General features: G+C 42.1%; 1 protein-coding gene across 1 annotated transcript in view; it reads right to left on the bottom strand.

Moving 5' to 3' along the window:
- MTF1 (metal regulatory transcription factor 1) overlaps positions 1–24,937 on the bottom strand; it is a 190,808-nt gene that overhangs the window by 99,978 nt on the left and 65,893 nt on the right. Inside the window, exon 3 of the mRNA XM_086956444.1 lies at positions 19,700–19,831. Within this exon, the coding sequence (XP_086812570.1) occupies positions 19,700–19,831 (132 nt within the window). The remainder of the gene's footprint in view (positions 1–19,699; positions 19,832–24,937) is intronic.

Here is a 24,937-nt window from a genome sequence, read left to right as displayed (position 1 = left end):
TCTTTTTAACAATGCTGTTGATAATTTTAAAATCATTCGTCTTAATTTCTGATTAACTTTAAACTGCTTTCTAGTGAGGGACTTATAATGAACAATTAGCCCACACTATGCCTTAATGATTTTTCTTGCCCGAAATTAGAATGTGGTGTTAATAGTAGGTCAGAAGAGACAATACAAATGTCTCAATTCATGAACTAAGTCAACTTTCTGAGCTAATGGAGAAAATTCAGGCATTCATAGAACACCTGCATCACAGAAAAGCTTATTCAACGCAAGATATTACTTCAGACAGAAAAGTCCTGGATCAATGTACATCAGACGACTCCCTGTAAGGAGATGAAGATGCAATTGCATCAATCTGGGTAATGTATGTATGGTGGAGGCTAGTTCATGCCTTTTGCAGGAAGTATTGCTTCGAAATGTACTTCAAAGCGGATGTTCACATTGTTAAATTGATGCTAGCAAACACAGCTAGATAAACTCATGTCATTGCCCTATTTCCCTTTCAATAGCCTCTACTGTGTACATCATTTAACTCATAAAAATCTCTAAATTATCATAGAAAACAGTACTTTCCAAGCATCAGTAATTCTAGGTTAACCCATTAGTTCATATGTATTGTATTGTATTGTAATTGCATTTGTATAGCTCTTATCACCACTGAAGAGGCGTGAAAGTGCTTTTTTCGGCGAGTAGCACGCTACTCCGGTACCCATAGAGGATTAGTGTTGAATTAGTATAGTGAAACATGCAAGTAAATTTTAAGTGGTGGATAGGTTAGTCAGTTTGTAGTGTAGTTCCTATTTTCCCAATAGGCTCTGCGCATTGGAATAACATAAACAGCAGTGTAGACGTAGGACAGGTCATCTAGGTCTCTACTGACTATATTAAACTTAATTTACGTTTGCGCCAGCTAGCTCAGAGGTCACTGGCAACTTCCTTGAATGAATAGGGAGGGATGAACTTCCCTGGCTCAGACAAGAAGGGATTCAGTTTCCGACAACCGCATAAACATGAAAACTTTGCTCCCTCAGAATAAGAGTGTATCTCTAGAGTCGTTTGAAAACAATAGACAGCTATTTCACTCAGTCAGCAGTGCATACTTAGTTTCACCAGAATGCAGAGAAATAGAGAGACGGGCGTTTTCAATAAAAGGTGGTATTTATTGAGCAGTCTTCTTCCTCATGCAAGAGAAATGAATTGCCACAATTGCAATACTTAAAGTAAAGTAAAGTGCGTATAGTAAAAGTAGTATTATGAAATAATACTGTAAAAGCATTGATATGGTTTCTTAGCCATATGATACTTTAAAATGGATAAAATATAGACATATACAAATACATTGACTAACGTACTCAACTGGTGCTTCTAACTAAGCTTACCCCGGTGTACCCGACCTAAGCCTAATACATGGGAAGGGATGAGTAAGTAGCAGTTTAAGTTAAGTTGGTTTAAGATAGTTTTGCCAAGAATCTGCATCAAGAATTCTCTCAAGGGTTTAGTCAGCTCCGTACCTTGGTAATAGAATGTGGGAGGTCTGGTATCTCTTTCCTCAGGACTCGATATCCCAGCCACCCGCAGGAGAAGGCTGGGAACACCGGAGCTGGATTTTCTTGGCTGGAGAAAAAGACAGCGTCTCTCTCAGTGCGTCAAATAGGAGGGGCGGCTTCCGTGGGCTCTTGCATCAGCTGGGCTCTCGGGCAAGTAGATGGCCGCTCTGCTCCAAACCACTGTGTGTTTGCTTAAGGCAACTGTTGGTATTTTATACCTGGAAGGTGCAGAGTTTGACGTAAGGTTGGACATAAGACGTCACTAAGAACTAACAGTTCTTTCTGGACTTCAGGAGTTCTTGTTCAAATCAAAACAAAAGCAGGGGGGATTTTCCCGGGCTGCTGGAGGCTTGGTTTGTTTAAAGAACGCGTTGTGCTTTATAGGAGTCGATGGGAGTAGCCGTGCTGTGCTTTGGACTGCATGGGCTATTACTGAATATGGATCTGATTCTTATGCCTTTATCAGGATATTATGGATTATAACCTCACAAGGGCATAAATCGGGAATATTGAATTAGGGTCCTAGATATAAACACGACACCCACTCTACGGATTGATGTCCATCATTACTAAAAAAACTAAGCAATAGTAAACATTCAACGATGCATGTGTTTTCCGACCCACCCCAAAATACATATTTCGCATTTGAAATGGTATAAGGTAAATACAAGAAAATTAGTGTTGGCACTGTACGCTTTTCAAGCAGTGTCATCATTCAGATAAATGCATATATATCAGCTGAATGAATTGCGAAAATTACACATGAAATGGCTCTGAATACAGAAAAGAAGGTCGAGACCATTCCATCACATAGCTATACCAATTGCAGTAAATGTGCTAGAGACCGAGGTAAAATATTTCCTCTAGTATCCTAAAATAGAAGCTCTGTTCTCTAAGAATAGTTCTACTTTAAGCAGAGTATCATGTGCCAAAAAAAAGTATCATGTGCCAAAAAAAGTAAATATTTTGGAAACTGAACAAAAATAATTTCGCTTTCAGGGGAAAAAATAGTTCCAAATATTTTCTGTAGTTTTGTTTTTCAAAACTGAAGGCCTAATTCAGAGTTCAGGTAACGCTGTGTGCTCATTGTTTTTATTAAGAGTTATTCTCGTTGACTGGAGAGAACATTATTTCCGACAGACCCACAAAAAATTGGTCTACAACGTCAGGTGAAAGTTTGACCAAGTTCGAAAATCCTGCAACCGTGCAGTTCTCTGCGTGATTGCTATCATCGATGTTTGGATCAGCAATGCTCACAGAAGGTTGTACCTGTTTGGTGCTACTTTCCTCTCGTACCTCACAGCCACCTAATCGTAGTGGTGAAGTCTCAACGAATGCCGTCATCAGAATTGGTAGCCGCTGGGGACAACACGATGCATGAGTCCTTGCAGGACCTAGCAAAGTATCGATTTCCATTGGTACTGCTGATTGTAGTGTAAAACAGATGTCCAACACGCATTCTTCTTCGCATAGCAGGCATCGAAGCACAGGTATGATGCAATCTTGCCAGATCGGTCTGAATGAAAGAAAGCAGGTTGTACTCAGGTCTCTTAGCCGGGCCAATCTGCGGACCTTAGTGATACGGTCTCGGTATCGTATTGCTAGGATCGTTTCTTCCATCGTTGCTAGAGTCTTGTCTGTGGATCGGCTTGCCATATCAGTGCAGAAGGAGCAAAAATAAAATTCCTGCCACGAGTCCCAAGATTAAGTGTAGGCCGCCAAAGACAGAATGGACAAACTTCGGGAAGATGCCCAGAACTGTTTCAAAGGGTTCCAACAGTCCCGAAAAAATTGTCTTAAATACATGTGCGATGCCACTGGTATCAGACATGTTTAAGACTTGGCTCAATACTTTTACGAAATGCACGGGGCAATTTGTCGCTAAAAAAAAGGGAATGTATCTCTGCTGATGTCCTTGCCACTTGCAGATCATACATTTCTTTTGATGACGTTAAAGGCACAGTTGTCTGTAAAAGAATAGACTTCATTCTGCTTAAAGTATCAATTCGAATAGAAGAGATATTCAACTGAGGCCATAACGCAGCCCCCATATCTGGATTGCTGTGTGGATACAATACTTGCATACAGCAAACGGCCCTGGAAGTTACAGTTGTCAGATAGGCTTTTCTTGGCAGCATGCCACAACAGCTGTGGTCACTTATTAAAACGTAACTGCCATTAGAAAGTGGTCTAAAAAATGTCTCTATCCGTTTTGCAGGCGTGCCATGCAGGTGACATGAAAGGTTATTTGAAGACCCTCCGCAGGCTCCATGCAAATTAATACCTTGACACAGAAGTGTACCGCTTAGCGATTTTTTACAATTTTTACCACTAAGAAATACCTCCTTGTTCCCTTCACTATAACATCTGTGTGTATAAGGTAAATCCCAGGTTGATTTGATGTATTCTTTACCCAACCTTTCATACTGGCCTGCAGGTATATACTCTTGACAGTATTTAAACTGGAAAGTTGTTATCGGAATTGTAATCGTTCCATGTATTATCCATTCAATGACAGGTCTCTCTGACATTGTCAATGGTAATCTCTCGAGTTTTTCAATGCTCAGAATCGTATAGTCTGCTCTTTTTTGTGCCAAACAGATTGGTTTATCAGTAAGGTTAAAGATACCGAATAATGACGTAGTATTGATTAAACGCCATGTTACATAGCCTGAACGCAGACTTTGCAACATCCAACCAAGCTGTACAATAGAACGTAATTGAGACTGACCATGTTGTAACATTAGTAAGACATGCTCTATTATATCAAAAGCAGATGATACAATGCTGTCCAGTGAATATATTCTGGAGGACAAAGTCATTAACCCATTGTCCACAACAGAAAGTGATTTTTCCAAATTTATACGATCAGTGTTGTATTTTTTCTGCTGTTTCAATTTGCATTACTTTCCAATCTTTGTTGTACGCAATGTATATACCGGCCGCTATGAAACGTTTTTGACGCTGTTTGCGTGGTCCCATTATGAAATCACGCAAGTGAGCACCGTCTTTAAGTAAAGTCAAGTGTTGCTTAATTTCAGCTAGTGTGGATTTCTCTAGCCACTCAAGGCAAAGTTTCCCTACACTGTATGTTGTAACTATCCCTGGATGTTGTCTTTGGGAGTATCTAGGGTCTGGTCTGGTCATTTTGAACCCCTGTGTTTTGTTAAGGAATCTATCTTGACAGTTATTCGTGTCTGTTGGCCAGATCAACCACTTTTTCCAATCAGGATGTGTTCTGTTTTGGTGTAAAATATGGGATACGTCTATCTCCACATCTGCATTGCTGTCACTATCAGTCATGGGTTTCGGAATAGAAGGTGTATTTAAGTCTTTTTTCTTAGCTGGGCCAAGACAAGTAGTTTGTTGAATTGTGTCATTCAAGAATATCATTTGTTCTGGGATCATGCAGGCCCTAAATAATGCTTCTAGGCCTTGTACTTGCCAATCTTTGGAACTCCAGATCGTTTTTGTTTCAATTGTGTTTTCCCAGATTTCGAAACCAACTGTAGACATTTTGCCATAAAATTTTTCAGAATAAATCAGTTTAGTATTTGTCAACATTGTTTTCATTCCTGTTCTACTTAACATTTTAAAATAAAACGTTTCTGGGTCACTGTTATTAAACCCTGAGAAGTACTGGAATTTCTCATAAAATGTTTTCGAACTGCCTTTTGGTGGAGTTGGACAGTTTTCCCACTGGTTATAAGATAAAACATTTCTAGGCTGAGCAGTTTTATGCAAATAGTGATCACCATAATGGTTATAACAGTATAACTCTTCATAATTCGATAAACCCTGTAAGTAATCATGTTCTGTAAATTTTGCTGACATTACTAAATCTGACATCATGTTATTAATGTTTTCAAAGTCCCAATCATCAGAGAATGTACTTGGAGTCACAAAGTCACTTAATGAAACCTTGAACTGATGTGGATATTTCAAGAGTTCAACCGGGCCAAAAATGTCAATCAGTTCTGTCCCATGCTACCCTACCGGGTATTGGATTAGCTGAGATGTTTACTGATGTCAGTTCTCTTTTCTCGATGTGGGAGGATGTGTGAGGCTTTAGGACCAAGGTGATGTTCTGACTTGCTGTGTCCATTGTACTATATTTTCCATCAATGAATTTTCCCAAACATAGAACCATGATGAGCCAAAGCAGGAGTGTAAGTGCACCTAACACAATCCAAAATCCAATCCATGGTGAAATCAGATATGTTTCTTTTAGTTGGTGAGAAAGTTCAATTACTTTGTCTTTGAAAGTTTTTGTTGGAGGCGTTTCTTCATGCTCGCTTGGATCTTCAGAGAAGTTGTCGAAATTGATGAAGTAGCCAGATGCAGTTCTGTCAATTGTTGGAATTTTTTCCGGATTTTCATTTGCTTTTGCACTTTTCTTTGTTTCATTAGCATAGTCAGGGGCTACATCATTGTAGACTGGTGTTTCGTGACAAACTATTGCAATTTGGGTTTCAAGAGGCACTAGTTCCATGGCATTATTGCATAGTCCTTTGTTGCTCACTGCAGTTTTATCAAATGTGATTAGTCTCTCAGTATGAGCCTCTTGGATTGTAGCGAATTTCGGTATTCTGTTATTTCTTGGGAGTCCACTTGGCCTACTACTTATTATTGGCCACATGATTGTGGTTTTACCAGGTCGATGGAAACAACTCTGTTCTCCCTTTTACCAGATGTCAAATATACAATACAATTTTTAAGACACAAGCCTGTGCCGTACTGACAAAGAAGGGAGAAATAGATATAGGGTGAGAAAGAGGGTGATTATCAGGCAAGGAAAGAGAGCAAAGACAGGGCACTGCAAAAAATGCAAAGATTACTGGCAGTGTCGCCTGGAGTGGAATGTACACAAATTTCTTTAGAAAATATTATGAGTGTCAACCCACTCTTGGGTGTCGACGTTTCGATCCCTAAAAGCTCTATTGGATGCATGGGATCAGCATCAGGACTTATCTAAGTAGCAAAACATGCCTGAATGAGCAAAGCCATGTGGTTTGAGCATCCACGTAAGATTCAGTGGAGTTCAATGATTATGTTGAAAAGCTTCAACGTCCGTCTGTAGGTGGCCACACTTTTAGATTGCGTGCTGGCGTCGGAATCTGCAGTATAGAGGCACCAGTGGTACTATACTTTTGCGTCAGTATTCCGTTTTCGTTGAAGACACAGTTTGTGGCTTGCCTCGCCCTGGAGGCTGTATCCGGCATTGACCGAGCACCCCTGGGAGAGGCGGTTGTCTAACTATGACTAACGCCCGGTATCCACATTGCTGAAGCCCAGGGCGAGGCAAGCCACAAACTGTGTCTTCAACGAAAACGGAATACTGACGCAAAAGTATAGTACCACTGGTGCCTCTATACTGCAGATTCCGACGTCAGCACGCAATCTAAAAGTGTGGCCACCTACAGACGGATGTTGAAGCTTTTCAACATAATCATTGAACTCCACTGAATCTTACGTGGATGCTCAAACCACATGGCTTTGCTCATTCAGGCATGTTTTGCTACTTAGATAAGTCCTGATGATGATCCCATGCATCCAATAGAGCTTTTAGGGATCGAAACGTCGACACCCACGAGTGGGTTGACACTCATAATATTTTCTAAAGAAATTTGTGTACATTCCACTCCAGGCGACACTGCCAGTAATCTTTGCATTTTTTGCAGTGCCCTGTCTTTGCTCTCTTTCCTTGCCTGATAATCACCCTCTTTCTCACCCTATATCTATTTCTCCCTTCTTTGTCAGTACGGCACAGGCTTGTGTCTTAAAAATTGTATTGTATATTTGACATTGTTTGTTGGTAATAAACTCCTGCCCCGGCTGGGTCAGGACAACCTGATTTGTATAGCTTCCATTGAGTTTCTATACTACATCTTGTATATGTTGAATAAACTAGGTTCCATTGTTTTCCATAACAAAGTTATACCCATGGTTCTTAGCTATCCGTTGGGTTCCCCCTTGTCTTTATAAAACCTCCCTTTTACCAGCAAGGGGCGGTAGTACAACTGATCTTGTTTCGCTGATAGCTAAGACAGGTACTGCTTTTCTGTAAGAAGGCCCAAATTCCTTCTTTACCGCAATCTTTTCTCTGACCAGATCCCCAATCTTTGGAATCCAGACAGGTCTTGCTGAGACAGGTGGTTTTTCTTCAGTGGCTGTCGGCTGTTGTTTCAACTTTATGTTACTCAGGTTTTTTCTTGTTTCATTTAAATCCTGTAAAACAGCCAAACAATCTTTGATATCAAAGGATTTTTTCTCTACCACTGAAGTATGACTGTCAAGATCCTGAATAAGCATTCTAGTTCCGAACAATAGTTCGTATGGAGTGAGACCTTTTAGCGAATTTCTTGGCAGATTATTAAGACTACGTTGGACACTTGTTAAATGTTTGACCCACCCATTACCCGAACCTAATAGCTTTGCCGTTATAGATTGCTTTATGTCCCATTTTTTTCTTTCCACAACCGCATTTCCCTCAGGATGGAAGGGAGAAGAGTACCGCAATGCGATGCCCATGCTGTTCATGGCCTCTTTGTAAGCTCGAGAGCTAAACGCAGAACCCTGATCAGAATGTAGCATGCCAATTGCGTATGTGCCGAAAAAGACTTGCAAATCTTTTATAACAGTTCTGGCGTCAGCCGAGGGCTGGGGCCACATCTTCAAGTGTTTTAAGTCTTTTATTAATTATGGGACGCATTTCTCCGGCTGGATTTCTGCGCTATAGATAGCCTCATGCTATCTAATAGTGGTATCTGGGCTACAGACTAGTCAGGTTCACAAATGCGATCTCTGTTGCAGTCCTTGCAATTTTTTGCAAAATAATAGATATCTACGCTCATTCCCGGCCACCAGTACTCCGATTGTAGTTCCATCAGAGATTTTCAGGATCTCTTGGTGCCTCAGACCCAACCCCATATGTGCTTCTTGTAATAAGAAGATTCTCCGCTTCGTGTTTTGAATTACTCTATCCCCCACTCCAGGGATTTGAGCAAATGGAACAGAGTTTGTATCAATTATGTATGTATTACTGAGTGGATAGTTGAGAGGTAATGCTGCCTAATCACCTTTTGATAAGGCTTTTACTGCCAACATGGTTTCTCCATCTATTTGTTTTTCTGAATGCTTTTCCGTGGCTACGGGAGACGGTTGAACCGCTTCCGCTGTGGCTGTGTTAGCCAATGAATTCCCTGCAACGTGAACGCCATCCTATCGATGACTCCGTGTGTGTATCACGTGAGTCTTTCATAGTTCTTTCTTTAAAAGAACTACTTGTTCCCAAAGAGTTTTATGCTTTATTGTGGCACCTGTGTCATCTTTGTAACCGTTTTTGATCCATGTCTGCATGTCACTGTTGTATGATTTGACGCAAAAATACGAATCACACACTATTAGTGTGGAGAATTCGCGATCGGCATTTTCAAGCGCCATCTTTAAAGTTCTTATTTCAGCTCGCTGAGCTGAACATTTCCTGAGTGATTCAGTTTTGGTAATCATTGGTTTGAATTTACCAGAGCGCCAGGGACCTTTAACAATCGCGCACGCTGCATCGTAGGATTTCTTCTCTACATCGTAGTGTTGTGCGAATCTGTCCATATAGATTACGCAGGTATATTGTTCTTGAGGCAGAATTTCAGCTGGCAGAGGATATTCTCGTTCATATACTAGATCATCTAGTTTTTTTCAGTTTTGGGTCAAAAGAGTATTTCACTTCTTCTGTAGCAAAGGAATTTTCCCATTCTATCCATTTTGGATCTAAGGCCACTTTAACCAGATTACGTGGTCTTGTTAACGCCTCAAGGGCTGGTTCTGATGAGAAAACAGCTATTCTTCTGCCTTGGGCTAGGGCTCTTTCTTTTGCTACAGCAGTTTGAACCGCAGTCAGACTTTTTTCTGTAGAACTGAATTTCATTTCAGCTTGAGTGTACAAATGTGATTTGTAAGCTATAGGTACCGTTTCTCCCTCATTAGAGGTCAGGTATGTGAATCCGTATCTTCCTGGGATGACTCGGATTACAAGATTGCGTTTGTTTTCGAGAGTTTGTAATTTTGTTTTAGTTAAACATGTCTGTTTGCAATGATCTCAAAATCTCTGTGTGTTTCTGAGTCCAATTGGTTTGTTTGAAATCTGGTCTTATTAATTCATAGAGAGGTTTAACCCTCTCTGCATAATTTAGAATGTATGTTCTTCCGAAATTCAGGAAACCTAGTATTGATTGTAAATTCTTCAGCGTTTTTGGTGCTTGGAGGACAGCACATTTCTCTAAGAAATTGTCTGCTGGGCTTTTGCCTTCACTTGATAATTCATATCCTAAAAATAGGACAGTTAGATGGGCAATTCGTGACTTTTTAAAGTTGAATTTGTAACCCTCTGACGCAAACCCAAGTATTATGGTGTTCACCCTTTTTAGGTCTCGTAGCGAACACAGCGCGTCAGCGCTGTGTCTCCGCTAGAGATCTTTTGTTAGCGAGTGTGCTTCCCAGGAGACAGTTTCGGCCGCGCGCATCCTTGGAGTGGATTTGAAACGGGAACGCGCGCTGTGGCCAGGCGCTGTCTCCTGGGAAGCGCAAGCACCACACACGCATGCGCATACACACACACAAGCGCCCATGCACGCACATACATACATACATACAGAGACACCCCCCCTGACACATACACACACGCGCGCGCGCGCACACACACACACACACAAGTGCACCGAGGCCCCCCTTACCCCTCCCCCGCCGTCACCGTCGCATACACACACGAGCATACACGCACACACACACACAAGTGCACCAAGCCCCCCCAGCCTTTTGAATCTTACCTGGGCAATGTCGGGGACTCTTCTCTCAGCACGCGGCGCCCAACCTCCTGCTAGCGCGGCCCCGGGTCTCCACACCGCTCACAGGAGCCCCGGGCCGCGAGACGCATCGACTCCGCCTGCCTCCTCTTCCGGTCTGGACGTGGCCCCGCCCCGTCACAGGCGACCGTGCCTGACTTCCGGGGCGGCCGCGGCGGACTTCCGGGGGCATTTAGGATGCTGCTGCTGATTTCTCTGTCCTCCGTGTATTCCGTCCGTGGATTCTTTCCGTCTTCTGTTTTTCTTGTTTACGTGTCCTGTCGTTTCCGTGTGCCGACATAGCTTTAAAGCGACCGGCAGTGTACTTCGGTTTTTGCATTTGAGGACAAGTCTTTCAGAGTGGTAATCAGAGTTGAAATAACAACCGCATTAAGACCAATGAAAAGTTTGGATGAATAGTCCCTTCTTTCTGCCGGAAGATGCTACCACTCGTTTCTCCCCCAGTCTCGCCATTCAATCTTCCTGCACCATTCCTTAACTCAGGGGCACCAGAATTCCCCCACCTCCCACCAGCAGCATGCACATCACCCATAAGCTTTGTATGGATTGGGCTCAAAGGTGAGGCGTGGGTGGTACTGCTACACACATAAAAAACCCGCAAACGTCTGTGCGGCATAAGCTTATTCATCAAGCCACAATACCCCACGGCACCACGCTGCCCCCCTTCATAGCCCATTAACAATAAAGTGATCTTTTTACCAGTACTTTTGTGTGCACCCATTCTCACGCACACATACGCACATGTACACACAGACCCCCACACACACACACACATGGGCACACACACATGCACGCGCACACACACACACACACACACAGTTTCATGGTAGTGGTGCTCACTTTCACAGAGAAACCACCAAATCCATCAAAAATGGGCCATCAGAGTTCAATTAAAGTTATTGATCTCAAATATCCGATTTTGCCAATTTGATAAAATGGCTGAAAAGGCACTTCATTACTGATTGCCTTATTTAGCTCATGGCTGATGAATCATGCCTGCAAGGCTTAAAATGTATTTTCAAATGAACGAATGTTCATGCCTATTCACAACACTGCGTACTTCACTTTCTACTCACAGAAACGCACACTTGCCCCCTCAAACAAAACACTCACACACTCTGATCACACCCTTAGTCTAATCTATGGCCACAGGCCAAGCACACTTATATACGTAGCACCACTGCCATACACACACGGACACCATCACTGCCATGCACACACGGACACCATCACTGCCATGCACACAGGGACACCACCACTGCCATACACACAGGGAAACCACCACTGCCATACACACACAGACACCACCACTGCCATACACACACAGACACCACCACTGCCATGCACACACGGACACCACCACTGCCATACACACAGGGAAACCACCACTGCCATGCATGCACGGACACCACCATTGCCATACACACACACGGACACCACCTTTGCCATGTACACACAGACACCACCCCTCCCATACACCCTCGGACACCACCCCTCCCATACACACACGGACACCACCACTGCCATGCACACACAGACACCACCACTGCCATGCACACACGGACACCAAAAAACAAAAATTATGCAAAGCATTGTCATTTACAATGCCAGTAACTCAAACTTAAATGCTGCGAGACCTATTGCATTGCAAATGCTTGTTAAGTGAGTCTCCAGGTCATCATCTGTGAGATAGATATCATCGACATATGATAATGCTTCATCATGATATATTTGTAGTAACTCTGTTACCCTCGCTGAGAATAATCCTGGGCTATTCTTGAATCCCTGTGAGAGTCGGCAAAATTGTTTTTGCGATCCAATTATTGAGAAAGCGGTCAAATACCTGCTTTCAGGTGCAATGTTTTGACAGAAGAATCCATTAGAGATATCTAATGTCGTTTTATATTTTTTACGCACAATGTTATTCATTAGTGATGCACTATGTGAGTTTTGTACTGCAAATGTTTTACAACAGGAGTTAAGGTGTCTGTAGTCCAAAACTACACTATATGAATCGTCTGGCTTGGAGACAGGAAACAAAGGATTGTTCATTTGAGAGGTGCATGTTTCGATCACCCCTTGATATTCAAGTTGATCCAAGACCTCCCTGACTTGCTTTTTTGCTTCTTGTTTAACTGGATACTGCCTTTGTGCAGTGGGCTGATTTTTTAATTGGATTTTGTGGTGAGGAGAATCCTCATCCCATCCTACCTGATTTTTATATAAGGCAGGAGCTTGAGCCACAGCCCATTTTCTTGCCAATGTGTATTTTTTATGAATCGGGATATGATTCGAGAAGGCAGGCATAATCATTTCTTCGCCATGAGGGCACTCCCTGACAAACTCTGGTGGCCAGTCTTTCTCAGCTAACAGAATGTCATAGTCTTTTGAAAGTTTTTCCCAAAAGAGACCTTTTATGTTCCTAGTTTTATCTCCCTCTATACGTAATGTTATTTCATATAGTTTATGGGGCACACTAACTCGTGTGTCTGCAGTTTCCACCTGAATGTACTCATTCGTGTCCACTGTCTCCGGGTGATTCATCAGGATCTTGCGAGCTATGCTCACTTCTGCTGCGCTGTCTAGCATTGTCTGTGCCCACTCTCAGTTTTTCAGTTGTGTCTTCAGAATTCTCGGCATTTTTAATTTTAATACTTGCTACCTTCTTTCTGGGAAATTGTAATTTTTTACTTTGATGAGCAGGTTCCTTGTCTTTGGACTTGACGTGCTCTTCTCTGTGTTTTGACCGTCCTCTTCTTTACGATTTCTGTGAGGAAGATCGAGAAAGATTGAGTGAGAAGGATCGAGAGGGACGTGTATCAACATCTTGGTATCGGTCAGGTTTTCTTATTTTATCCCTATCTCTAAGGTTATATCTTTTTTCAGAGGGCTTCCTTTGGGGAGACTTGTCTTCTCGGCCTAGAGATCTCTCTCTCCGCTGAGGAGACCTTTCTCTGGACTGGAAATGTTTTTCCCTTGGAGTGGATTGTCTATTACGATCCCAACTCTTTTTTGGAGTTTTTAAATTATTTTTAATAAATGTTTTTTCAGGATTTTCAGTTAGTTGGGGTTTTACCGGTTTCCCACCCAAACTATCTCTTCCTAGCTCTTCATAGGATTTTTCTATGATTCTGGCGAGTTCAAATGGTTGATCTGCTATATCTGTTTCCTTCAATTTCTGGCGGATCGCCACAGATGCTTCTTCACCTTTTATGTTGGCTAATAATATAGCAGAGACCTGCTTGAAGTCTTTCAGTAATTTCATACCCAGGGTTAAAGCAGGTTCTGGAGCGTATTCATTTTGAATCTGTCTTAATACATCTGGTATGACCGCCATAGACGGGACACCATGTGTTTTTGTGTAGATCGAAGCAAAGACTGTGCCCCAAGTGTCACAATCTTCCACATGCGGTGCGATCCCCATTGGGAGACAGATAGTCAGAATTCTGTGTTTATCAGTAGGAGTAGTATCTGGAAATACTGCCTCTATTTGAGTATTTTTTTGTGCTAATCAGAATGGAATTTGTTCCCGTTTTATGGGTACTTTACCAAGACATGATTGTATTTTCTGTGGTGTGATCTTGTTTGTGTTCCCCTGGTGAGGGGTCAGCTGTGGAATATTAATTGTCGGTTGGACTGTTGCAGTCCGCATGACATATTGGACCAATTGTCCATGTATTTTAATTAAGAGTTTTAGCTGAGCTAGAAGTTCAGGAACTGACATTTTATCAATGTCTGGATGTGGTGTGTAGCTGGCTAGAACCGGCCACGTTGCTCCTGGTCTACCTAGTGGACCGAGCCTGGTGATGTGATTATTATGTTTTAGGGCGCCATTAAACCAGAGCAGGTGCTCTTGGTAATTTAGGGGGATTTCGATCTCCTCGAAAGGAGTGTATTCTCCCGGAGGTTCCTCTATTTTGTAATAGTGGAAGTCTTTTGTCGTAGCGTGTGCTGCTGGAAAATGTATCCATGAATAGAATACCTCTGTCTGCTGATACTCATGTGCCCCCACCACAAATATGACTGTACCACCTTGTGATGTCAGTCTATTTTCTATAAGTTTAAGAGTTATAGTTCTTCTTATATTGACCGGAATGATTATTGCATCCGGGTCGGTGTTTTGCAGAAGTGTGTCGTCCGCTATGAGTTGAGCTGCTAGTCTAGCTTGCTCCCTCTCTTCGTCACTTTCTGACATTTTACTGACTGAAAGTTTTTTGTTGCAGATCGAGTTTCAAGGAAACAAAGATTAGGTGCACAATATTTTGGAACACTGTATCCTTCAACGTTGATCAAACCAAAAACTAATACATAGGATTCTCATCCTACTAAGTTCCAGCGGATATTAACCTTTCACCCACTCCAGACGTCTTTTGGAGTTTTTACGGGAAAAGGGTTCTGTGTGAAAAAGCATGACTGAGTTACTCTAGTGTCTTGCGTTAGATTATCGCCTTACCAAACGTTGGGCGCCATGTAGTGTAGTTCCTATTTTCCCAATAGGCTCTGCGCATTGGAATAACATAAACAGCAGTGTAGACGTAGGACTGAGGTCATCTAGGTCTCTACTGACTATGTTACACTTAATTTAGGTTTCCGCCAGCTAGCTCAGAGGTCACTGGAAACTTCCTTGAATGAATAGGGAGGGATGAACTTCCTTGGCTCAGACAAGAAGGGATTCAGTTTCCGACAACCGCATAAACATGACAACTTTGCTCCCTCAGAATAAGAGTGTATCTCTAGAGTTGTGTGAAAACAATAGACAGATATTTCACTCAGTCAGCAGTCCATACTTAGTATCACCAGAATGCAGAGAAATAGAGAGACGGGCGTTTTCAATAAAAGGTGTTATTTATTGAGCAGTATTCTTCCTCATGCAAGAGAAATGAATTGCCACAATTGCAATACTTAAAGTAAAGTAAAGTGCGTACAGTAAAAGTAGTATTATGAAATAATACTGTAAAAGCATTGATATGGTTTCTTAGCCATATGATACTTTAAAATGGATAAAATATATACATATACAAATACATTGACTAACGTACTCAACTGGTGCTTCTAACTAAGCCTACCCCGGTGTACCTGACCTAAGCCTAATACATGGGAAGGGACGAGTAAGTAGCAGTTTAAGTTAAGTTGGTTTAAGATAGTTTTGCCAGGAATCTGCATCAAGAATTCTCTCAAGGGTTTAGTCAGCTCTGTACCTTGGTAATAGAATGTGGGAGGTCTGGTATCTCTTTCCTCAGGACTCGATATCCCAGCCACCCGCAAGAGTAGGCTGGAAACACCGGAGCTGGATTTTCTCGGCTGGAGAAAAAGACAGCATCTCTCTCAGTGCGTCAAATAGGAGGGGCGGCTTCCGTGGGCTCTTGCATCAGCTGGGCTCTAGGGCAAGTAGATGTCCGCTCTGCTCCAAACCACCATGTGTTTGCTTTACTGTTGGTATTTTATACCTGGAAGGTGCCGGGTTTGACGTAAGGTTGGACATAAGACGCCACTAAGAACTAACAGTTCTTTCTGGACTTCAGGAGTTCTTGTTCAAATCAAAACAAAAGCAGGGGGGATTTCCCCGGGCTGCTGGAGGCTTGGTTTGTTTAAAGAACGCGTTGTGCTTTCCAGGAGTCGATGGGAGTAGCCGTGCTGTGCTTTGGACTGCATGGGCTATTACTGAATATGGATCTGATTCTTATGCCTTTATCAGGATATTATTGATTATAACCTCACAAGGGCATAAATCGGGAATTTTGAATTAGGGTCTTATATATAAACACGACAAGTTATTTGGATTCGGAAGAACAGAAGAGGAAAAAAGGTTAGTATTTATATAGCGCTTGTTACCCCTGATGGGGTGTTGAAGCACGCTACACCGGAAACCCATAAAGGATTAGTGGTGAATTAGTATGGTGAAATATGAAAGTAATTTGAGTGGTGGATATTAGTCCGTTATTTGGAATGATATGTAGAGCGGAGGGATAGAAGGGGAAGAAAGGTTTGCATTCATATAGCACCTTTTACCCCTGATGGGTGTTGAAGCACTTTTCTGGTGAGTAGCACGCTACTCCCGAACCCATAAAGGATTAGTGTTGAAAATTAGTATAGTGAAATATAAAGTAATTTGAGTGGTGGATATGTTATTCAGTTATTTAGATAGAGAAGGGTAGGTGGCGGGATAGAAGAGGAAAAGAGGTGAGTAGTACACTACTCTGGAACCCACAAGGATTAGTGTTGAATTAGTATAGTGAAACATGAAATTAATTTGAGTGGTGGATATGTTGGTCAGTTATTTGGATTGAAAAGGGCTGGGGAGGGGTAGAAATGGACAAAAGGTTTGCATTTATATAGCGCGTGTAACCCTGATGGGGTGTTTAAACGCTTTATTGGCGAGTAGCACGCTACTCTGGAACCCATAAAAAGATTAGTGGTGAGTTAGTATATTGGAATATGGAATTAGAGAAGTGAACATGTTAGTCTGTTATTTTGATTGAAAAGGATAGTGGAGGGATAGAAGAGTGAAGGATTTGTTTTCTTTCTTTCTTTTTTAAAGTCGTGGCAGTAGGAGGAGGCTTTTGGATGAGTAAAACGGGTTTTTGGAGGGGAACAGTCAGAGGGACGAGTTTAGAGAGTTTTGCTTTGGGGGATCGGTATAAGAAAAGAGGTGTCAGATGATGCAAGGAGGGGTAGAGTAGTAGAAAGTCTAGAAAGTGTTATAGTAGTGGTATGGGTTTTGGTATAAATGAGAGAGTGGATGTAGAAAATATATTGATAGATGTATAGGGTAGGTCATTGGAAAAATTAGTGGAAAGTAGTTTGAGATGAGTCAGAAAGTTGGGCTAAAAGATATATTAAGAGATTTATATACTGAGAAATAAGGTAGTGCATTGGAAATGCCAAATTAAAAGAAAGTGATAAATATATAGATCCATAAGTACTTTAAAACAATATAGATGCATAAAGGAGGTAAGTATATGTAGATTAAAGATATTTATAGAGGTACAGGATGAGAAATTGGGTAGTGCATTAGATATGCTTTTTTCAGGAGAAAAGTGATAGACACACCGATCCAAATACATGGAGGTACATAGAAGCAAGTACATGTAGGGGTTTTTTTGTTTTTTTTAAATACAACATAATTATTTTACATGTTTATACAAAGCAATCCACAAAGATGGGTACATATCTATAGTGAAAATAGATTTTGGGTGGGTATTACTAAATGGGAACATGGGCAGCATTTCTGGCCCTGGTCCCGATCCAGTCCCAAACATGCTCAAACATGCCCAAACAGGCTCAAACAAGCAACTGCCCTTGTCGTCTCTGCCTTAACAGGCTCAAAAAGGCAACTGCTTTTGTCCTCTCTGCACTTAGCCTTGACGCTAATTCTGCCCTTTTATAGCACTGGTAATCAGGTGACCCCTTTTAGTCAATGGGAACACTAGCCATAACACTATCCCATCACAACCCCACCCCTAAAATCTGGATCCAGTAGGAGATCAGGACCTTACAGACAATCTTAGCCCTAGTCCAAGCAACCAATCAGTTAAAAAAAACCCTGATCTCTACGTCCAATAGAGGTCCTAGACCTACCAGTAGTCCCGACCCAAGTCAAAGCAACCAATGGCACAGAAAGCCCTAGTCCCTACTTCCAACAGAAAGCTTAACCCTACTCTTAGTCCCACACCTAGTCCAGCAACCAATCACACCAGAAGCTCTAATCACTACTTCCAATAAAAAGGCCTTGCCGAGTCCCACCCTAGTCCTAAAAATCAATAACACAGGAAGCCCTTGTTCCTACTTCCAATAGAAATCCTAGCCTTATTCCCAACCCTACATTAATTGAATCACAGACCCAGAAACCAATCAGAACCCTCAAATAACCAACCAACGAGGACACTAACCCTAATCTAATAGAAACACCAGATGCAACCACCAATCAGTGTACACATGTACCAAACAATAGCAGACTATATAAGGTCCCAGCTACCTCAGACAAGGTTTGTAGGCCAGGGAGTTGGAAGCTGCTGCTCTATTCAGAAATCTCCTCGGAGATAGACAAGCTCAATCCACACTTTGGACTTCTGCAGGTAAGGTCTAACAAACTTGTCATTTAACAATACTGTTTGAATAAAGCTTTACTCCCTCTACTGGCCAAAAAACGAAGTTCACAGTCCCTATTAAATACAGTTTATACAGCACACAGCAGAATACTGCAGTCTCAGAGCACCCTCTGATTTAGAATATCCCTGTTACAAATGGTGGCTGGAGGTGCACTGCTTAACATATAGGTCTAGCACAGAGCAAAAGAGAAATTTGGATGGAAAAACTGGTAATCGCGGGGAGTGAGAGGGAAAAACTAAAGAGTTTGGACTGCAAATCCCACAATTCAACAGGTTAAATGGAAGCAGTCATGGGCAGGAAAAACCACAAGTTTAATCACAAAACAGGTGGTAAATTATGCAAATCACAGGTAGGTTAAAACTACAATATTAAACTGTAACACCCACAGTTAAAGACAGTTAAAGAAATTTAAAAAAGAAAACATGATGCAATCACAGGTAGGGAAAATCGTGTTTTAAGGAAGAGACAGCACTAGTCTGCCTCCTTACCACTGCTTGGACTCTGCTCACTGCAATCTGGGGCACAGGTAGGCTGCTGCTCACAAGATGGAGAAGAATGATTTGGGGTGCACCCAGCAAAGCCTTAAGGGTCCTGGGCAGGTGTGAGAGGAGGGCTCAGATTTGCTTGGAGCTAGGTCTGCTGGCCTGGGGGTGGGGCTGGGACTGGGGAGCTGCTCTATTCAGAAATCGTCTAGGAGACAGACGGGCTGGGACTGGGGAGCTGCTCTATTCAGAAATCTACTAGGAGACAGACAGACTCAATCCACACTTTAGTCTTCTGCAGGTAAGATCCAAATCCTTCTGGAACGTGTGCATTTATTCTGCCCCTAAGGTAAGCATAGGTCTGAAACTTTAGAAATCCTTTTAATGTAATAGTGGCAAAAGATAAAATGTAACTGTATCGGGTCATAGACATGAATACAATTTTTATTAACTGCTCTGAACTCTTACCAGTGGCAGTGTTTTTAAAACAAATGAATCAGGTGAAAATAGCAGAACTTTAGATAAATGTAGGTATGTTATCACCCTTGTCACTCTTCAAAGATTCAGCAATTTGTTTGTAAATAACATGAAAGGTTAGCTGCAATTTAATCATTTGTACATTAAATCATTTTTAAAATATGAAAGGATGCATGGAAGTAGTATAAGTGAAATCTGCCATTTAAACACTCCAAAATGTTACCTAAATGGTTTTTCTCCAGTATGTGTGCGGACATGCTTTCTCAAATCACTCAGGGTGGTAAAGTATTTGCTGCAACCTTCAGATTCACAGTTGAATGTCTTCCCCGTGTGAAGCCTCTGATGCGCTTTCAATCTGCAAAAGAATTGCACAGTAATTACTTGCACCTCTCACAGTCAATATATTGCACCGAGAAAGAGATCATCAGCTCTAAATGGTAAACGTTAAACCACCAATTGCTACAGTAAAATTGGTGCTTATTGAATTATGGTTGACCGTATAGGAGAATTTATATTTTTTTTAAAGTATGTTTTAATCAGCATTGCAGCCATGATGGACTGCTTGAAAGGAGAAGCATACATGAGGTAACTAAGCTGTCTGAGAAAGAGATGAGCGAGTGGTAATTCTCAATAAAATCCGATGTAACATTCATAAATATATCACTCCACATAGTGTCTTTTCAGTATGAAAACAATGTACTTTGCTAAAATGTACCTGGTAAGTGGACAAGATAGGAGGGTTACGGGGGAGGGGACACAGAATGAGGCCAAAAAGTGGATTGCCTGTGTGCTCAGACAAGACTTTCCTGGTGGTTAACACTGTCTAATCACCATCAAGACCTAACCTCACTACCCCTCTTTACAAAATAATTAATATGCACAATCAGCCTGCTACAGCTAATTATACTGGACCGTAGTTTTCAATAAACAGCTCTATTCCCAGCCATATATAGTTCATGGAAAATATACGAGAATGCCTGCTAAAAATGACATGCTGCCCTGCAGTTCGAAGAAGCTAGGGCAATTGAGTGCATGAAACAACTCTAAAATTATTTAGACTAACAGCTACATGAGTAATGGTTAGCATGAAATTTGAAGCTGAAATGACAAGCATATGAAATGTGCAAACTGCAAAAGGGAATCATAGCTATTAGTATAGGCCACATACATGCTCAAAAATAGGTTTTCTTTTAACTAGAAGTGAACTCAACTAGCTGAAATGTGATCCCTGAATAATTTTGAAATTTGACCGTTTATACATTTGGCATGACTTTCGGTTTAACAAGTGTATTACTTTCCTAAGCAACACTTCGTTTGCAATGACTAAACTTCCTGTTTTCTCTCGTCTCACATAATGCCTGAACAGAATAGTTGTACATTTTAATCAATAATTCTTATCGTATTAAATGAAATGCATTACTTAACAATGACATTGCAAGCAGATGTTTCTCTTCTTTAGTGTAGTTGATTGTTCACCCAAGGAAACCATAACAGTGAGACGGTTAAAGCTGTGTTCGATGCCTATGGGAACTGAGGCTTATGTTTACAGAACTTAACTATGGGAGACATCTGTAACTAACTTTAAGATAAGCCTTAGCAATCTGCATGTTATTTCGTGGGAAAGGAAGAGCTGATCCTGGTCATAGACAAGTTCTGCCACCTGACTGGTCCAGAAGGAAGAAGCCTGCTACAATGTCTGCAACATATTTTCATGTCTTTTATACTAGTGCGTGTTCTTAGTGAAGTTTAATGCTTTTTCACCCAGATCCTAGTCTTAGAGACCTCACTTCATGAATGCTATTTTCCCAGATACCTATCCCTTGTCCTCGACTGACGGTTGTACCTACTGCTACTGCTGTTTTTGATTTACTGAGTTTCATGAACTACAATTAATGGGAATTTCTGCTGCTTAGTTCGGCTTGGAGCTTTAAGCTCTCTTGATCTCACTCTTTTCTTTTGCACCTGAACTCTTCATGAGTTCTACTAACTTAAGATTCCCGCCTTGTTCTCTAGAACAGGGTTTTCACCCTTTATGGAAGGTGTTTGATGCATTATTTGTTATTTGTTCTAACCTTATTTTTTTCATTGACTAATTTGAAAAAAAAGAAACTTACTAATCTCTTAATGAGAAATAAAAATGTTAAAACAAATTCAAACCCTCATCATTGACTGAGCTTAAAATTAAAATTGTAAATTGACTTGTGATGCGGAATTAACTCCTGTATCAATTGCGGGAACGGGGCTTGACCATATAAATGATGGTAATAGAAAGGCTGAACCATATTATTTAAATTTGGCCTTAATCAGTGTAATCACTTTTCTGGTAGCAGAGGACAGTTTACACCTTAATCAAGGAGCTATAAATTATTTACTGAAGTTAGAATAAAATACCCAAAACCTGAAATCCAATGCTCAGAGTTTGAAGCACTGACAAGGCGCGATTTTCGAAGGCAGTTGCTGTTTTGGAGGCATGAGTATTAATAGGATAATGCATCGTCTATTGTAATTGTGTTTACTGGTTTAATATCGAGTTATGGGTGAATGATTTGAGAAATGGTGATGTTTATTGTTTCTATGTAAAGAGGGTGAAGAGTTCCAGACTCGTCGTAGTCTAAGATCTCTGGATATTGAGACAAGTGTAGAAGACACTCGAGTAGGTCATCGTCGAATGGTATCTCTTGTTTGCAGGTTTTGTGGTGTCGAGTGTGAGGTACAATCACCTACACAACTGAGATAGAAATACTAATAAATAGTTGTGGTTGCCTAATATTGATTGAGGCTGACAGAACTGGATTGTGCAAAAGGTGAAGCTGAATTGATTAGTGTGATTTTACGCTGGTCGAGATTTCACTTTCGAATGTGAAATTCTTTTGGTTGCTGAATTACTATAATTTTCCTTTTAAAGAGCAAACAATAATTTATATATGTTTTGTTATTGTCATTTGAAAGGTTTTTGTTGGTTTGTGCAAGCACAAAAGAAATTGTAAAGGCGGGTGAGCTGCTGCACGGCGTAAGACCATATGTCAGTGTTTCGCGCTGGGATTGGTTGTTGGTGTGCCTTGGCACTGGGATTGTTTGGTAATGTCATGGTAGCGTGCTGTGATAGGTCAGTGGTTGTGTAAATATCACACTGGGATTTGTTAACAAGATTTTAATAAAATAGCAACTGTGCCAGTATTGGAGTTAAAGAAATCTGATGTTTACGGAACAGAATCAAAATATTCAACTGAAATTGTTTTACTTGCTAAAACTCATGAAATGCTTTAAAGAATTCAAAGGTTTTATGAAGGAGTGAGGACTATGCCAAGAACTGGTGGCGACTACTGACCCCCAGTGTTTACCTATGTAGTACCCTGTGCACAGTCAGCACCACGTGTGCACCTGGTATGAACCACCATGTGCACGCCTAGCACTCACTTGTACAGCACATTTTATCTCACCTCGCACGGCGTGTGCACAACGCCCTGCCCAGCGAGCTCATGGTAAACTCTGGTGGTGAGTACATTCACCGTGCAGCGCCCAGTACTGCGTTACAAAGTATACGGTACCAGAGGAATACTGTTGAAATCCTGAGCTATTCTAGCTCACCCCGCATCTGGTGTGCACAAGGCGCGGCCCAGCGAGCCTCAGGTAAACTCTGACAGTGAGTACTGTGTTCACTAAAATGGTCTAACGCCGTCGCACATAGGCGAACACAGCAGTACATTTTCTGGTAATTGTTACAGTCTTTGCTGCAGTGTATACATGGTGGGTTCTCCACAAGTGCACAGCTTCGGCGAAGCTCCATTGCTCTATAGCAGTGAGTACCCTCTCCAGTACCCAATACTCTGCAAGCCAGAATGTACGTATAGCCAACAACGCCACTTGTGTGCGTAATGCAGAATATGGATTGTACACACATGTTCTGTGCGTGACAGGCATTTTTACTGGCCTGTGCCAGCTGTGCGGCCAGACTTGAACCCCAAAATCAGCGGTATTCAGGTGTGCTCCGTGAAACCGATTGTGGTCAAGTCAGTCTGCAGTCATACCCACACTGCACTTACTTACCCTCCAGTACTCACTGAATCGCCCTCTCACTCCAGCACTCACTTACCCACTCCAACACTCAAAACCGCCGACACTGAATCCCACTCCAGAACTCACTACAACCCTCACTGCACACACACACCCTCCAGCACTCACTAAATCCCTCACTGGAACACAGTCCCACTCCAGAACTCACTACAACCCTCACTGCAACACACTAGCCCTCCAGCACTCCCCTCTGCACTGGCGCACTTGCGTCAGCACCTCACTGTCCTTCCCCCACCCTCACTGCACCCACCTAGATTCTGCCTGCTTCTCAAACTCAAGCTCACTACACACGCTTTCATCCGCATTAAACCTTTTAAACTCTGCAATTAAAATACCTACGCACCCCCCACCCTCTCCGATCCTCCGTGCACCAATACCCTTCCCCGTCCTTACTACCCGTAACCCTATCTCTCTCACTTGGGTATTTGTTGGGGATACTGCGTGTGACAGGAGGGAGCTTCCTGCTCCATTATACCCATAAGTCATCTACCGCCCCCTAACTTGTGAAACAGCTGCCTCGACTCCTGCCCAGGTGCACGCGGTTTATGATGTCACTGGGGCATCTGACCGGCTTGGACGGAGGGGTAAGGGGGTGAAACTTGATTTCCCTGCTGCATTCCCCACTCACATTATGCATTTACATGCGGTGCACAGTGGGATTGTGGCACGCCCGTGGGAAACTTGTATTGCTACTGACAGCGTCTTGAGGCTATTAGAGTCATTGAGGGCACCATGGGAGCGGTTTCGCTGTCTGGCAAACGCCTTGCGATGCGTTTCAGGGTCACTTAATCACTCACGCATATACTTATTCTACAATGCATTCATTGTCTCATGCACTCACTCTCTACCATGCACCCTCCAATACACTCAGCCACTCACTCAATAGCCACTGAGTTACTCACTCATTAGTTCATTTACACCGTTAAATCACACTTGCTCACTCCCTGGTGGGGTATGCGCACACTAGCAGTCCCCAGGACTTTCACTGCCAGCAGACGAGGCGCTGTGGTGTGGTGCTACCTGTCTGGTAGATTTACAGGAATGAGCCAGTAATCCCACGGTGCCTCAGACCCATGTACACAAGTGAACGCCGCCCTTCAACCAGTATTCAGGGGCTCCCCAACAATGAACGGGTGCCATAAACGAACTAAATCATGAACTTGAGTTCTTTGGCTGAGGTGTTTAATTCATGGCGCCGGAATTTAATTTCTGCAATTAAAACAATGGTGCACCCCCACCCCCCTCCGAGTGAAAATAGGTCCAAGGAGGTTTGAGAAATGTCTGCGCATGCGTGGAAATTGTAGGATATTTTACAAATGAAATCCTTTTTAAACTTCCAGTAAGTGCCCATGCTTAGCAATCTACTGAGCAAATATGTTCAGGTATG

This window comes from Lissotriton vulgaris, chromosome 2_1 (genome assembly GCF_964263255.1).
Source record: "Lissotriton vulgaris chromosome 2_1, aLisVul1.2, whole genome shotgun sequence".
NCBI classification, from domain to species: domain Eukaryota; kingdom Metazoa; phylum Chordata; class Amphibia; order Caudata; family Salamandridae; genus Lissotriton; species Lissotriton vulgaris.
This window is presented reverse-complemented; position numbering and strand designations above follow the sequence as displayed.